This window comes from Zingiber officinale, chromosome 6B (genome assembly GCF_018446385.1).
Source record: "Zingiber officinale cultivar Zhangliang chromosome 6B, Zo_v1.1, whole genome shotgun sequence".
Lineage (NCBI taxonomy): Eukaryota > Viridiplantae > Streptophyta > Magnoliopsida > Zingiberales > Zingiberaceae > Zingiber > Zingiber officinale.
The window spans coordinates 61,852,735-61,869,851 of record NC_055996.1 but is presented as its reverse complement, the minus strand read 5'-3'; the positions used below and the strand labels follow the sequence as shown (position 1 = coordinate 61,869,851).

General features: G+C 33.2%; 1 protein-coding gene across 1 annotated transcript; it reads right to left on the bottom strand.

The window, feature by feature from the left end:
* Positions 1 to 15,806: 15,806 nt before the first annotated feature.
* On the bottom strand, positions 15,807 to 16,886 carry LOC121991033 (transcription termination factor MTERF8, chloroplastic-like). The gene has a single exon (XM_042545061.1). It carries the CDS (start codon positions 16,884 to 16,886, stop codon positions 15,807 to 15,809), a length of 1,080 nt encoding a protein of 359 aa, XP_042400995.1.
* Positions 16,887 to 17,117: the final 231 nt, after the last annotated feature.

The window sequence follows — 17,117 nt, the reverse complement described above, 5'->3', positions numbered from 1 at the left end:
AAAAGACCTATAGGCTTGAGATATTTGAAATGTCCATAATAGTTTAAAGTACATTATTTTACACCCCAATTACTGACACTATTAAATTACTTAACGAAACAATAGTGTGATATTTTTTATCTATAATAAATAAAATTAAGCGAGACTAGTCCTTCCATATCCATTGTTCGAACTAATAATTGCCCCACTATCTACCAGTCTAGTTTGGATCAAACATGCTATTCCAAGTTTGTTAACATGCTTTGTACCAAACGGTTGTACCGGAGAATTTGATAAATTGTGCAGATTATATATATTATTTGTTTATAATTTTTAGAATAATTTGATCTTTTCCACTTTTTATATTTACCGTGTAGGATTTCTGAACTTTAACTATATAAGACTTTATACTCTATATTTTTTAAGTATCAATTTTAGATTCAATAATATGACTAGATTTTTTATTTTTTTAAATTTTTACATAGTATCAAAGTGTAGTATACTCAAGTCTTTCATAACAAAATAACGAGTCAGCTCAGATTTCAAGGAAGTAATTTCATCAGAATCATCATCAGTAATAATCGTGCCATCAACATATAATAATAAAATAATACGACCTGCACTAGTACATTTGACAAATAATGTTGAATCATGATTACTAGGATGAAAACCAAGCGAAATAATCACTATAGAAAACTTTTCAAACCAAACACGAGATGTTTGTTTGAGACCATAAAGTGCTTTACGAAGCCTACAAACTTTCATCAAGTTGGTGTGAAAAACCAAGAGGCGGTGTCATATAAACTTCTTCATAAAGATTACCATTTAGAAATACATTCTTGACATCCATCTAAGATATTCTCCATCGACAAACAGAAGCAACAATAATCAGAGTATGAACAGCTATCATTTTTGTAACAGGAGCAAATGTTTCCTCGTAATCTATGTCATACTCATGAGAATAACTTTTAGCAATAAGACGAGCTTTGTATCGTTCGATAGATCTATCAGATTTAGTTTTGATCTTATATATCCAACGGGAACCAATAGTATGTTTTTCTGGTGGCAACAAAGCCAAATCCCATGTATGAGTTTGATGCAAAGTAGGTTGTTTCTTAGCCATAGCACTATGCCAAAGTAGGTTACAAACAACTTCTCTATAGTATACAGGCTCAGAAAGACAATAAATAGATGCAATAAATGAAGAAAAAGAACGAGAATAACAAGAGTAAGCAAAATCTGGTAGTTTAGTAGACTTACGAACACAAGTGAATTGACGACGGTGGAGAGAAGGATCATCTGCGACCTCAGGAGATGATTGGTTAGTGGCAGAAAAAGGCGCATGTGAAGCGGATATCTCAGGAACCAAAGTCCAAATTCAGTTGAGCTACCAGTAGGAGCTTTAGGTGAAGCTTCCTCAATGTCGATATTGAAAGGATCAATGTAAAGTAAATCTAACTTTGTCATATTATGTGAACTAGCTGGAATAGAAAAGAATGAAATATGCTCAAGAAACACAACATAACGAGAGATATACAAATTTTGACTAACGGGATCAAAGCAATGATATCCTTTTTGACTAACACTATAACCCAAAAAGACACAAAGAACCGATCGAAAGGCTAATTTATTCGCACAACATATGGACGAAGGACGTAGCAAGTACAATCAAAAGCACGCAAAGAGGAATAAAGAAGAGCATGCCTATACAATTTTTCAAAAGGTGACAAGCCTGAATTGTGTGAGGTTGAAATTCTATTAATCACATGAGCAGCGGTAAAGATTGCTTTCCCACAAAAGGTACTAGGAATACTGGCAGATAGGCTATTTCAACAAGATGCCTATATTTTCGTTCAGTCACGCCATTCTGTTCAGGAGTAAATGTGAAAAATGATTCGAAGTGTATTTACCCCTCAAATCACAACGAAAATACTTTATGACACTAGAATGTTGAGTTTTCACTAGAGCTCTAAAGTTGTTGAAAATGGTAAGATAATAAGACCTATGTTTCATAAGATAGACCTAAGTATAATGAGTGTAATCATCGATAAAAGAAACATAATACCTTGACCCCTCCCCCCCTTTGTAGGAAGAGGAGAAAGTCCCCACACATCAGAATGGAGAAAAGAAAAAGAAAGACTTTTAAAAAATGGTACAGTAGAAAATTTGGCCAGTTTACAACCACTACAATCAGAAATATCAGAACTTTTTAAAGGTTCTAATACTCCTGTAAAAACTAAAAACTGCAAACTAGATGCTGAAACATGACCTAAACAAGAGTGTCACAAATAAAAATCAAAAGATGAATGACTCAGATGAAAAGATGATAAATACATACTCGAAGCTACAACTTCTGGCACTTTGAGTTGATCTTAAACATAGAGTCCTCCTTATCTACGAAATATCCCAATCAGCCTCTGAGATTACGAATCTTGAACATAATAATTGGATGAAGAAAAAGAAACTAGGTATCCAGACTCACATAATTGATTAACAGAAATAAGATTTAAAGTAAGGCTCAGAATATAATTAAAATCAGTAAGAAACAAACAAGATGTAACAATTGAACCAACATCTACTAATGACATAGGAGTACCATCAGTAGTCACAATAGATATAGATGAATAAGGAGAAAAAGAAACAAAAGATGATAAATAAGATGACATATGATGGGAGGCACCAGAATTCAAAATTCATAAGGAAGAAGATATACCTGAAATACTAGACGATGAGAAACGTATATAAGAAGAAGCTGACATGGCAGTGGGTTGTAAAGAAAGGAACTATTGAAATTGCTCTAATATATACGGATTAAATTTTTATGAAGCATCTGCATGATCAGACATGATGACAGAATGAATAATACTCAAAATAACCAAACTGCAAGGATACACAACTGTATGATCTGCAAAAATTGGTGTTGGGACGACCCGTGATCATACAAAGAATTCGAGGTAGAAAAGGATGTCAAATCGGTAACACAGGGTCTCGATGTTGAAATTAGTAGAAAAGAACGCTAGTGCTGAAATCGGTAACACAGGGCATCGACACTAAAATCGACAGAAAAGAGCATTAACGCCTTAATCGAAAGCATAAGACGTCAGTGCCAAAATCGGCAGAAAAAAACGTCAGTGCCAAAATCAACAGAAAAGAGTGTTGGCTCTAAAATGGGCAAGATAGAGCGTCGATGCAGAAATCGACAGAAAGGAGCGTCAGTGCTGAAATCAACAAAAAAGATGTCAGCACCGAATCGATAGTTGCAGTAGGAGACAGAAGCGGCAACAGGAAGTAGTAACAAGAGATAGCAGAAAAAATTAGGTCAGCGATAAATTGATCAACCATATGAACAACATATTCTGATGTAGATTGGGCTAGTGATCCTACGGATCACAAATCTACCACTACTTCTTCATTTTTCTTGGTGATTCCCTCATTTCTTGGAAGAGCAAGAAGTAAGATGTTATTCTAGATCTTTCACAGAAGCTCAGTATCGTGGTATGACCTCAACTACTTGTGAGATAGTTTGGTTGCGTTGGTTGCTTGCGGATATGAGTATCTCTCTTCATCAACCTACTTCATTATATTGTGATAATTAGAATGTTATTCAAATTATACACAATTTAGATTTTTATGAGCGAACAAAATATATTGAAATTGATTGTCATATTACTCGTCACCATCTTTAAATTGACATCATCACATTACTTTTTCTTCTTTCAAAGCTACAGATTGCTGATATGTTTACCAAGGCACATTTCGCTTCACGCTTTTGTTTCTTATCTGACAAACTCTTAATACTTCTAGCTATAGCATTATAAGTTTGAGGGGGGTGTTAGATTATATATATTTATTTGTTTATAGCTTTTAGGATAATTTGGTCTTTTCCCCTTTTTATATTTAGAGTTTAACATTTCTTAACTTAATTATATACGACTTTATACTCTTTATTTCCAAGTATCAATTTTAAATTTAATAATATGACTATTTTTTCGTTTTCTTAATTTTTACAGTTCATCGACTTCCCTTCACCAAATACTCCACTAGATTTGTATGACTCTCTAATGGGAATTTAAAATATTACTTATAGGTCATTGTCATACTTGATATCTAATAATTGATGTTGTTGAAATATACTGAAAAGGCTAAGGCAGTATAATCCAAATAGTATGGTGATTTTTTTTTATAATTCAAATATTTAACTCTTCGAACAAATTAATTTTGAAGATGATCAATTTGACATTATAAAATTTTCCACTGATCATCTAGACAAATTTTGGCTTCTTAGAGGTATTAAAATGTAATGAGGATGAATCATCAAATTCTCCACATTAGGAATGAAATGTATCATATCAGGCCCAACGTGGAGAATTTTGACGATTCTTTCTTATTATATTTTAACACCTCTAAGAAGCTAAAATAAACAATGGATAATATATTTGAACTTCTTACAATCCTAAAAATTCACAGGAACTGAAATAGGTGCAATCGGAGCTCTCTAGGTCTATAAGTGGATTTTGCTCAAAATCCACTAATGGACCTAGAGAGCTCAGATTGCATCTATTTCAATTCCTGTGGATTTTTGGGGTTGCAAGGAGTTCAAATATGCTATCCATTGTTTATTTTGGCTTCTCAAGGCTATTAAAATATAGTAAAGAAGAATCGCAAAAAATCTCAGTGTTTGGCCTGATGTGTGGGTTTTGACCGAAACTCATTGATGGACCTAGAGAGCTCTGATTGTACCCATTTCTGTTCTTGTGGCTATTTCAACAAGATGCCTATATTTTCATTCAGCCACGTCATTCTGTTCAGGAGTAAATGTGAAAAATGATTCAAAGTGTATTTACCCCTCAAATCACAACGAAAACACTTTATGACACTAGAATGTTGAGTTTTCACAAGAGCTCTAAAGTTGTTGAAAATGGTAAGATAATCAGACCTGTATTTCATAAGATAGACCTAAGTGTAATGAGTGCAATCATCGATAAAAGAAACATAATACCTTGACCCCCCCCTTTTTTAGGAAGAGGAGAAAGTCCCCACACATCAGAATAGAGAAAAGAAAAAGAAAGACTTTTAAAAAATGGCACAGTAGAAAATTTGGCCAGTTTACAACCACTACAATCAGAAATATCATAACTTTTTAAAGGTTCTAATACTCCTGTAAAAACTAAAAACTGCAAACTAGATGCTGAAACATGACCTAAACAAGAGTGTCACAAATAAAAATCAAAAGATGAATAACTCAGATGAAAAGATGATAAATCCATACTCGAAGCTACAACTTCTGGCACTTTGAGTTGATCTAAAACATAGAGTCCTCCTTATCTACGAACTATCCCAATCAACCTCTGAGATTACGGATCTTGAACATAATAATTGGATGAAGAAAAAGAAACTAGGTATCCAGACTCACATAATTGATTAACATAAATAAGATTTAAAGTAAGGCTCAGAATATAATTAAAATCAGTAAGAGACAAACAAGATGTAACAATTGAACCAACATCTACTAATGACATAGGAGTACCATCAGTAGTCACAATAGATATAGATGAATAAGGAAAAAAAGAAACAAAAGATGATAAATAAGATGACATATGATGGGAGGCACCAGAATTCAAAATTCATAAGGAAGAAGATATACCTGAAATACTAGACGATGACAAACGTATATAAGAGGAAGCTGACATGGCAGTGGGTTGCAAAGAAAGGAACTATTGAAACTGCTCTAATATATACGGATTAAATTTTTATGAAGCATCTGCATGATCAGACATGATGACAGAATGAATAATACTCAAAATAACCAAACTGTAAGGATACACATCTGTATGATCTGCAAAAATTGGTGTTGGGACGACCCGTGGTCATACAAAGAATTCAAGGTAGAAAAGGATGTCAAATCAGTAACACAGGTTCTCGATGTTGAAATTAGTAGAAAAGAACGCTAGTGCTGAAATCGGCAACACAGGGCATCGACACTAAAATCGACAGAAAAGAGCATTAACACCTTAATCGAAAGCATAAGACGTCAGTGCCGAAATTGGTAGAAGAAAACGTCAGTGCCGAAATCAACAGAAAAGAGTGTTGGCTTTGAAATTAACAAGATAGAGCGTCGATGCATAAATCGACAGAAAGGAGCGTCGGCGCTGAAATCAGCAAAAAAGATGTCAACACCGAAATCGATAGTTGCAGTAGGAGACAGAAGCGGCAACAGGAAGTAGTAACAAGAGATAGCAGAAAAAATTAGGCCAGCGATAAATTGATTAACCACATGAACAACATACTCTGATGTAGATTGGGCCAGTGATCCTACGGATCACAAATCTACCACTACTTCTGTATTTTTCTTGATGATTCCCTCATTTCTTGGAAGAGAAAGAAGTAAGATGTTATTCTAGATCTTTCACAGAAGCTGAGTATCGTGGTATGACCTCAACTACTTGTGAGATAGTTTGGTTGCATTGGTTGCTTGCGGATATGAGTATCTCTCTTCATCAACCTACTTCATTATATTGTGATAATTAGAGTGTTATTCAAATTATACACAATTTAGATTTTTATGAGCCAACAAAATATATTGAAATTGATTGTCATATTACTCATCGCCATTTTTAAATCGACATCATCACATTACTTTTTCTTCTTTCAAAGCTACAGATTGCTGATATGTTTACCAAGGCATATTTCGCTTCACGTTTTTGTTTCTTATCTGACAAACTCTCAATACTTCTAGTTGTAGCATCGTAAGTTTGAGGGGGGGGAGGGGGGGTGTTAGATTATATATATTTATTTGTTTATAGCTTTTAGGACAATTTGACCTTTTTCCCATTTTATATTTAGTGTTTAACATTTCTTAACTTAATTATATAAGACTTTATACTCTTTATTTCCAAGTATCAATTTTAGATTTAATAATATGACTATTTTTTTTCATTTTCTTAATTTTTACAGTTCATCGACTTCCCTTCACCAAATACTCCACTAGATTTGTATGACTCTCTAATGGGAATTTAAAATATTACTTATAGGTCGTTGTCATACTTGATATCTAATAATTGATGTTGTTGAAATATACTGAAAAGGCTAAGGCAGTATAATCCAAATAGTATGGTGATTTTTTTTATAATTCAAATATTTAACTCTTCGAACAAATTAATTTTGAAGATGATCAATTTGACATTATAAAATTTTCCACTGATCATCGAGACAAATTTTGGCTTCTTAGAGGTATTAAAATGTAATGAGGATGAATCATCAAATTCTCCACATTAGGCATGAAATGTATCATATCAGGCCCAACGTGGAGAATTTTTACGATTCTTTCTTATTATATTTTAACACCTCTAAGAAGCTAAAATAAACAATGGATAATATATTTGAACTCCTAATAATCCTAAAAATTCACAGGAACTGAAATAGGTGCAATCGGAGCTCTCTAGGTCTATAAGTGGATTTTGCTCAAAATCCACTAATAGACCTAGAGAGCTCAGATTGCATCTATTTCAATTCCTGTGGGTTTTTGGGATTGCAAGGAGTTCAAATATGCTACCCATTGTTTATTTTGGCTTCTCAAGACTATTAAAATATAATAAAGAAGAATCGCAAAAAATCTCAGTGTTTGGCCTGATATGTAGATTTTGACCGAAACTCATTGATGGACCTAGAGAGCTCTGATTGTACCAATTTCAGTTCCTGTGAATTTTTAGGGTTGTAAGGAGTTTAAATATGCTATACATTGTTTATTTCAGTTTCTTAAAGATATTAAAATGTAATAAGAAAAAATCATCAAAATTCTCCACGTTGGGTCGGATATGAAATCATATTAGGCCCATGATGATCAGGCCCAATAACTTAATGAAATATGATATATTAGCTCAGTCATAGTCAGTTATTTTGTGAAAGTATGAACTCTGCACTATAAACTTAAATGAATTCTCCAATGCTACCATGCATTTACAATCACAGATGAATTGTTGATACTGTCAAAACAAAGATTAGTCTTCAAGACAATGGTATGACACTGGTAGACCATCAGCCACTTGTCTTCTTCACTATTTGAAAGGTTGGTTATAAAAAATTAAACTTGGACGACGCCATTCTTCATTGTAAGAAGTCAGTTGTTAGTTCCATCAATTCTAAAAAAATTCATCTGCGTTAATTTGGACTTTAATTTCCTTTGCAATGCTTCGTGTTAATTTTTGCTTTCAAATTAGTGCAGGAACAAGGCAAGTGATGGAGGGTTGTAGAAGAACTTTGATTGAATTTTTAGTTTGATCAGTTAGCAATTAATAACATGAAGCTCTCTGATCATTTCTTTTTTCCTCTTCTTAAATTTTCTACCATTTTTTAAAGAATAAGGTTAGGAAATATAGAGATTTTGTCATCCCAAGCCAGAAAATTATTCCAACTTAATTATACAATAATATGAGTTTTTGTAAACAAATTCCAACATTGTTAATGATGAAATAAAATTGGAGTTATTGTTAATACATCCACTCATTCATTGTGCACATAAATTCATAGGTGTTGTTTTGGGGTTTTTTTGTTTCATAAATAATTAGTATTGGCATCTTTAGCAAAAATTCTTGATCCTCAGAAATAGTTACTTTGATATGGTAAAATTATTATTCTATTATTAAATCAATGAAGAAAAATATCAACTTCATTTTTAAATAATTTTTTTCGATATAATTCTTTAATCTCAATCGGACTAAATTTTACTATATTAAAAAATAGTGTTTGTTTTCGGAAATATTGTCAATACTTTGTTTTTAGAAAATATCATTAATAATTTAGTATCAAATTTTGATATATAATTATTTAATATTTTATTTACTTACAAGTGTTAATGAGTTAAAACAATAGTTCTGTCACTGCTTGATAACAATATTTTATTAAAAAAATATTGTTAACAAATCGAATTACAATAATTAATTAATAGCTATTAATATTTTTCATTCTAATTAATTAATACATTAATGCTTAATGTATTTAAATATGATTAGTAATTCCATTTAATTTAGTCTTCATTAATTAAAACTGCACTCCACTTAATTAACTCTTTTTTATTGGTTGGTGTAGAGCTCCAATTAAGTACCAATACAGTTGTATATGAATGTTCCAACTTCAACGTCAATATGTTTTACAAAAACATTGAACTTAAGTATCACACTAATTGAGTAGACCAATAAAAATATTATCAGGAAGCAGACTCATGATATGGAAGCTTCTCTAAGTTATTAAATGAAGATCAAATATAATACGGTTAATGGTCCTTTTAGGGCCCAATGTGAGTATGATATGGAATCGTATCAGGTTTAACATGAGTTTGATATTGAATGATATCAGGTCCTCGTTGGACATGATATGATTCCATAACAGGCCCAACGTGAAGATTTTTATTAATTCTTCCTTATTATATTCTAACACCCCAAGAAGTCAAAATAAATAATAAATAGTATATTTGAACTCATTATAATCTTAAAAATCCACAGGAACTAAAATGGATGTAATTTGAGATCTCTATATTCATTAGTGAATTTTGACCGAAATTCATTGATAGATCTAGAGAGCTCCGATTGCACTCATTTCAATTCTTGAAGATTTTTGCGGGTTGCAAGAAGTTCAAATATACTATCCATTATTTATTTCGACTTTTCAGATGTGTGAAAATGTAATAATAAAGAATCAACAAAATTCTCCTCACCAGACCTGATATGATTCTATATCAAGCCCATGTAGTGCCTAAATACATATTAGGTCCAACGTGGAGAATTTTGATGATTCTTTCTTATTATATTTTAACATCTTCGAGAAGCTCAAATAAATAATGTATAGCATATTTGAACTCCTTACAACCTCAAATAGCACAGGAAGTAAAATGGGTACAATCGGAGCTCTCTAGCTCCTTCACTGGGTTTTGGTCAAAACCCACTAATGAATCTAAAGATCTCATATTACATTCATTTCTGATCATGTGGATTTTTAGGATTGCAAGAGTTTAAATATGTTATTCATTATTTATTTTAACTTCTCAAAGGTGTTAAAATGTAATAATAAAGAATTGACAAAATTCTCCATGTTGGGCTTGATATAATATATATCAGATCCAACGTGAAATTTTTTGGCAATTTTCTTTATTACATTTTAACACCTCAGATAAACTAAAATAAATAATGGATAGTATATTTAAACTCCTTACAATCTCAGAAATTCTTAGGAACTGAAATGAGTACAATCGAAAATCTCTAGGTCCATCAGTAGGTTTCAGTCAAAATCCACTGATAGACCTAGAGATCTCAAATTACATCCATTTCAGTTTCTCTGAATTTCTGGAGTTGCAAGAAGTTCAAAGATACTATCTATTGTTTATTTCAGATTCTCTAAATGTATTAAATTGTTATAAAAAATTAATTAAATATTATAAAATATTATACATATGTTATGCATGCATGCAAAGAAGGAAGAAAGAGAAGAGAGCAGAGGAAAAATAAGTGAAAAGTTGTATGCATAGGAGAGATGAAAGAGAAGAGAGGAGAGGAAAAATAAGCGAGAAGTTGCATGCATAGGAGAGACGAAAGAGAAGAGAGGAGAGAAAAAATAAGCGAGAAGTTGCATGCATAGGAGAGACGAAAGAGAAGAGAGAGAAAAATGGTAGAGAAATTTTTTTTTAAAAGTCAGATTTGTCAAGATGGTAAAATGGCAAGTGCACTTGAAAAGATGCGATCCTTGGAAAATACTAAAATAGCATATGCCGTTTAGTCAATTTAGAAACTTATGTGCATCATTTGATAACAAAAATGATGATTATGAGCTACGATTGCTTGTGGACAACAATTGCAAAAACATGGTGGCTATCTTGACAAGGCCTACAACCTACTGAATTTAAAGGGCAAAGCTCGAGGAGCTTAGAGTAGAAAGCTTGGGGAGCTTGAATTGCTATGAGGAAAGAGCTCAGGGAGCTTGGGAAGCTCAAAGTACTAGGAGGTAAGAGCTCGAAGAGCTTGGAGTTGAGAGCTCGAGGAGTCGGGCTTTCTTCAAATTGAGTTAAGATGTACGAGGCTCAATCATGGTATTCAAGTCAACAGAATGTTAAAATTGGCCCTTATAAGTAGAGCCATTAATTATGAGTAGAGCCATTAATTTAGGTTGAGTTCATCAGATTGACTCGTCTCATCAAATAATTTAAGCGGATTAAGTTAGAATTTTATCAATCCAAACCTATAGTGGACTAACTCGCCTAGGCCCGTGACCCACATAGACCGGCCCACAACAAGCTTGGATTGATCCACAAGTTAAGAAATATATGTAAACTATGTGTATATCAAGTTATTGTCTTTCTTTGTTATAATTTTAAAATAAAAATATTTTTTTATTAAATATGTGTATTTATTTGTGTATATTTACATTCAAAATATCTATTTCTAGATATATTTGATTAATGAATCTTTCAGTAAAATGTTGAAGATATTATTTTTTTTATTCTTTATTTTAAATTTGATGGATCCGCAAATTGGCCTGCTTAACCCACTACCCGCATTGGATTAAGTTGAGTTGGGAATTTTCCAACGACCCGCCTTGCCCCCACTAAATGGCTAGCCAACCATGAGTCAACACGTCTCGTCACGGATTGACCCGTCTAACAGCTCTATCTATGAGCAATTAGACTAAGCTAATAAGGATTGTTGAAGAGGTCAACCATCAAAGATAAAAAAGGATAAAGTATCCCTAATGGAGGTGAACAAAATCGAGTTTAAGAGGCTGTCCACCTAATAACTTCCCTAATAACGGAGTTGAAAGGGAACAATGCCGAGTCAGAGAGATCAGCCAGGAAGAACTTTTTTGATAGCGAAGTCTAAAGAGAACAAGCTCGAGTTGTAGAGGCATGCCACCTAAGAGCTTCCCTAAGCAAAGTTAGAAGAAAGCAAGGCTGAGTTGGAGAGGTCAGCCATAAAAGAGATCCTTATTAGTAGAGTAGGAAGGTAATAAGGTCAAGCTAGAGAGGTGTAGAAGGGAGAGCTCTGAGATCTAGAGAGATTATTTGAAGGTCAACCCTATAAATAGATAAAATACTAATGTTAAAGGAGAGCTCAATCCCAAGACCTTAGGTGGATTTCTAAGATTTGAGAGAGACTTTACAAAGGTCAACCTCCGAACCTTTAGGCAAACCGCTAAAGCTAAAAGGGAGCTCAATGCCAAAACCTTGGCCATATTTCTAAAATTATATATATATATATATATTTTCAACCTTCCTATAATTGATAAGTGGAAATTATTTTAAAGTTTTTATAAATCAAATTGAAATTATTATCTTTTATTTCATCAAAATTATCTTTTTCACGTAAAGAATATGAAGATACTAATTATTTATGATTGCCATAAATTTTAACTTACCAAGTATACCCTCTACTATTCTCTATCAGGAATGAGAGTAATTTAAATCTTTAATTCTATTTTGTTCGAAATATAAATTTATTAATTAAATTTCTTTAAAAATGTGGAAAAAAATTCTAAGGCTTCTTTTCTCTTTGGATGAATTTATCAAAGAAAGATGCAGTTATTACATAAAATAGTTTTTTTCCTCGTGAAAAAACATCATAAGAAAAATTCAAATTTTGATTTTTGATCATCATTTCACCGACCGCAAGATAACTACAACTGATCATGAAATTACAGTCATAAAACATTGATAGAATTAGATCATGAAATTGCAATCTCCATCGTAGTCGCATCTCTCAACTGTGGAAATCATAGCCAAGCCGCTGAATCACGACCAAGCCAAAAAATCATGCTACAACTAAAGATAAATTACCCCTTTTAATTGGCACTTTCTTCCATGTCAAAATGTTGCCAATTGATGAAACTAATAATTTATAGTTGGTAAAGGGCAAAACACTGCCTTAGGACGTGAGGTTTTTTTTTTTTTTTTTTTTTAAGATTTCAATATGTCACATCAATATTTTAAAAGTTCATTGAAATATTCCCATTGATTAAAATTCTAAATAAGTTCTTTTATAATTCTCTCCACATATAATTACATAACTCATGCACATTAATTCTCTCCATAAGTGAACTTATTATTAATTATTTTTAAATGAAATATTATGACAATCATTGACATTAATTATTGACTCCACTTTTAAGAGAAAAAATAGGTTTGAAAACTTAAACTTGCTCTAAATGGCCAGAATTTGCCCACCCATAATACATACATGCATGTGTATGCATGGACATTTTAATAATATCATATATATATATATATATATATATATATATTAATTACATGCATGTACATTCATGCATTATAATTGGGAGATAAAAATTTCTAGCTGGCCAGATTCTGGCCAATAAGATTGACTGTAAATTAAAAACCCCAAACCTTACATACACAACCATAAAAGCTCTTTTTGGTGAGGTTTTTAAATTTCAATAAATCTTGTTGGCCAGAATCTGACCAGTTAGAAATTTTTATCTCCCAATCATAATACATGCAAGTACATACATGTAATTAATATATACAAATGATATTACTAAAAGGTCCATGCATACACATGCATGTATTCTGAATGGTCAGATTCTGATCATTTAGTATTACCCTTTCAATTTTACAAACCTCTAATAAAATTTACAGTGAAGATGCTCTTAAAACGGTACATCTCCTTACATTCACATTTATTGCTCCAAATCTAATAATTAATTGTCTATGAAACTTGTAGCACGAGTTCCAACTCTTCCATCCTTGACCTGCTTTCTCCTAATTTGCCTCATTTTGCAATATAACCTTTGAAAACAATATCATTTTCTTTTCAATATATGGGAACTTAATCGTTTACTAGACACATAAACAATTAAGAAAAAAATCCATGTATGATATCTGATTTATGCCAACAAATTATTATATAAAATAACATAATAATATAAAATATTTTAAAGATAATTGTAAATGAGTTAAAATTCGTAAACCATTTTAAAAAGCATAAAAATATCCGCATCAGCTTCCAAAAAAAAAACTTACATCAACTAACTTATCTATTCTCTAAATTTATATTTCATAAATAATACTCCTTTAAATTTAAGAAATAAAATTCATTTTCTAAATATTAAAATATTATTTAATTTGAAAAACATAAAAAAAAAATAAAAGAATAAATTAGATAATAAAAAATAGATATTACATAGACAGAGGAAAAAAATAAAAAATAAAGATAGTATAAATTATAGGAAAGTTAATATATTTTGTAGTGAAAAATACATATCCAAATTTAATAAAATAATTTTTGTGCCTTAAATTTTAAATTTTGGATAGGAATTTGAGGTGAATGCTCTAAGATAAAACATCATTAAAATTTCTAAAAGTAATTTAACTCAAGTTTATCCATATTGCCTATTCACATACTTAGAGTCCTAGACCATATACTGACTTCTTAATGTTATCATTATTGATTGTATTTGGATCAATGTCCAATACTGTCAGTCCTTAATTTTAACAGATCAAATTCGAATCCTATTTTTGATAAAAAAGAATAAAAACACTTGAGCTAACGAAATATCCTACATTTTTTTATGCTAATTGGAAATTGATTTGCTTCACTTCTGAGTACAAGCAAAACTGAGAATGAAGATCAACAAGTTGAGCCACCTCCACACATTGAATGCACTATCAATGTGGCATTCACATTTCTACTGTTTTTAATGTTTCAAAGTACAAAGTTTTACTAACAAATGACCTGGCAATATGATCTATAACTAACAGAGATCATGCAAAGAGTGTAACAGAGAACTAGAAGTTCACCTTGCTTGTGATCTGTACAGAAGCAGGTAGATTTGCCTTGTGTCACTCTTGGAATATTATGCAACCCAAATCACAACTTTGTTGATAGTTACTCAAACAACGAAAGGAGTTCTAGAAGGAAAGCACAAAAGCAGCTCTTAAATATTATCCATAGGTTGCATCTATTTACCATTTTAATTCTTTACATAACTTCTCAGAGATTTGTCTGCTCATTTCCAATTATTTGGAGGCATATCTTGCATTATTCGTTCTTATTGTAGGGACCAAGCCTTCTGGTTCCGGACCAACAAAAAGCTCGTCTAACCTCACTTGTTCTTTCTTAAACTAGTCCATTCCTATTTGGTTCTCAGCCATCCAAAAGTTTGCATAGTTCCCCATGGTTCAAAGTGGCCTTTCATGTCACAGACTCACAAGTAGTGTAGTGTTTTGGGAGATTGCAGCTATTCAGTGTCAAACATGTAATACCATTTCAATCGACAAAATCCAAGAAGTGATAATCATTGCATGAGTGGCAGCAGTTTCTCTCCCTTTTATAAAAATATGTTAGGAGACTTGATTGGCCAACCATGCAATATTCCATGGGACTTATAGATGAGTAACTACTACTCAAACAAGGAGATGTTACTGAATGTTCATGAAGGAAGAATGTCTCTTGTAGTAGAGTTTGCATGAATACAAGAATAACAATTGTCTAACATAGCAAGCAACAAACCTGTGAGCTTTTAGCTCAATTGACACACAAAATCAAGATCATGATCCTGTGAATTGTTCTCATCTTCGTTCTTATTGACATGTAAAAACAAGCTATGATTCTGTGAATCTTCGCATATTCATGCTTGTTGGCATAAATATTAGCTTTAGAGTTTGACAAAGGAGAAGCCATACAGTGAAAATGGTAACATGAGCGATAACTTGCAGGGGAAAAATGATTTACCTCATTGAAGTCCAGAATCAGAAGTATTTGTGTGATTCAAGCTTGCATAGAGTTCACTCAGATCTGGATATCTATCCTTATAGGTGATAATGTACTTCTCTACTCAAACAAGCTTGCATATGACGTCACTTTGTAATCACTTTCACAGTGCCCCCTAGACTTCAAGGTTGCCAAGATCCGATGTCTTGGAATTAACCTTCTCTCCAAGCTCATTATCAATAGTATCGGACGTATAGCAATGAAAGAAGAAGCATAGCCAACCTCATTTATCAAAAACTCCATTTTTCTCTGCAATGCCGTCAAAGACCCTTGTGTGAAGGTAGGACACTTTTGGAATGCCGCAACAAAATTGTCCTCTGACCACCCGAAGCTCCGGAACAATTCCATTTGCATCTTGAACTTCTCTGGACTGACCATCAAGAGTGCACGCAGAGTAATATGGAACATCCCCGATGTCTGTGGCACTCCCAAGTCCTCCGCGCGACTGATCAAGGTCTTCAAGAAATCAGCATTCTGTGCCGCGATCTGTGGGCAGTACCGCAACACAGAGGTATGCTTTGGGCCGTCCAAGCCACATTCCCGGAGCAACTCAAGGTTGGGCTGGATCTTCTTCTCGATACTGTACGAAAGAATCGCTCGGTTTCTCTTGAACAACTTCACCAGCGCATCCTTGGACCCGAGAAGGCCTTGCCAAAATTCGATCTTAGGCACAGTGCGTTCGTGTTTGATTTTGACGGTGGAGGGATTCGACCAGACGAGGTCGACGATGTCGGATGGGGAGAAACCCAGATCTTCGAAAGCTCGGAACTTTGGGGCAAGTGTCTTCTCTACGTCCAAAAGAAGACATTTGGGGAAGTAAAGTAGGAGCCTTTTTACTGATGCGTCATCGAAGCCGTAACTTTTGAGGAAAGCAAGGACGGAGTCGGGCTGCTGCCGGGATTGGATGCCCTTGAGAAGCTTCGAGGCCTCGGTGGCCTTCTCCTGGTCGAAGCCACATGAGTCGACGAGGTATTGGACCATGAACATGTGCTTCCCGGTGGCGGATGCGGCGGCGGCGGCGGTGGCGGAGTCCGAGTAAGGTAAGACGGCAAAGAGGAGGGAAGCATAGTGGGGGTGAGGAGAACGACTGAAATACACGGTTTTGCAGAAGGAGGAGAAGTAATGTAGCCTCTTCATCATCTCGCCTTCTGAGATTTCGATTTGCTCCCCCAAAACCCTTGCATGTTTATATTGCTCCGGGATTTATTTTTTTTTTTAAAGTTTGTCATTTGTCCTCAGAATTTGATAATTTACATTTTATCGGCTAGTTAAATTCGTTGGAAAGAAAGTTAGTGAAAGTAGCATTTCACCTCTCAAATTTCACATATATTTTCGAAAAATACGTATGCACTTTTGAGATCATTGAAATGT

Excerpts from the sequence above, each read along its gene's own strand:
- LOC121991033 (XM_042545061.1), bottom strand. The coding sequence starts at position 16,886 with ATGATGAAGAGGCTACATTACTTCTCCTCCTTCTGCAAAACCGTGTAT.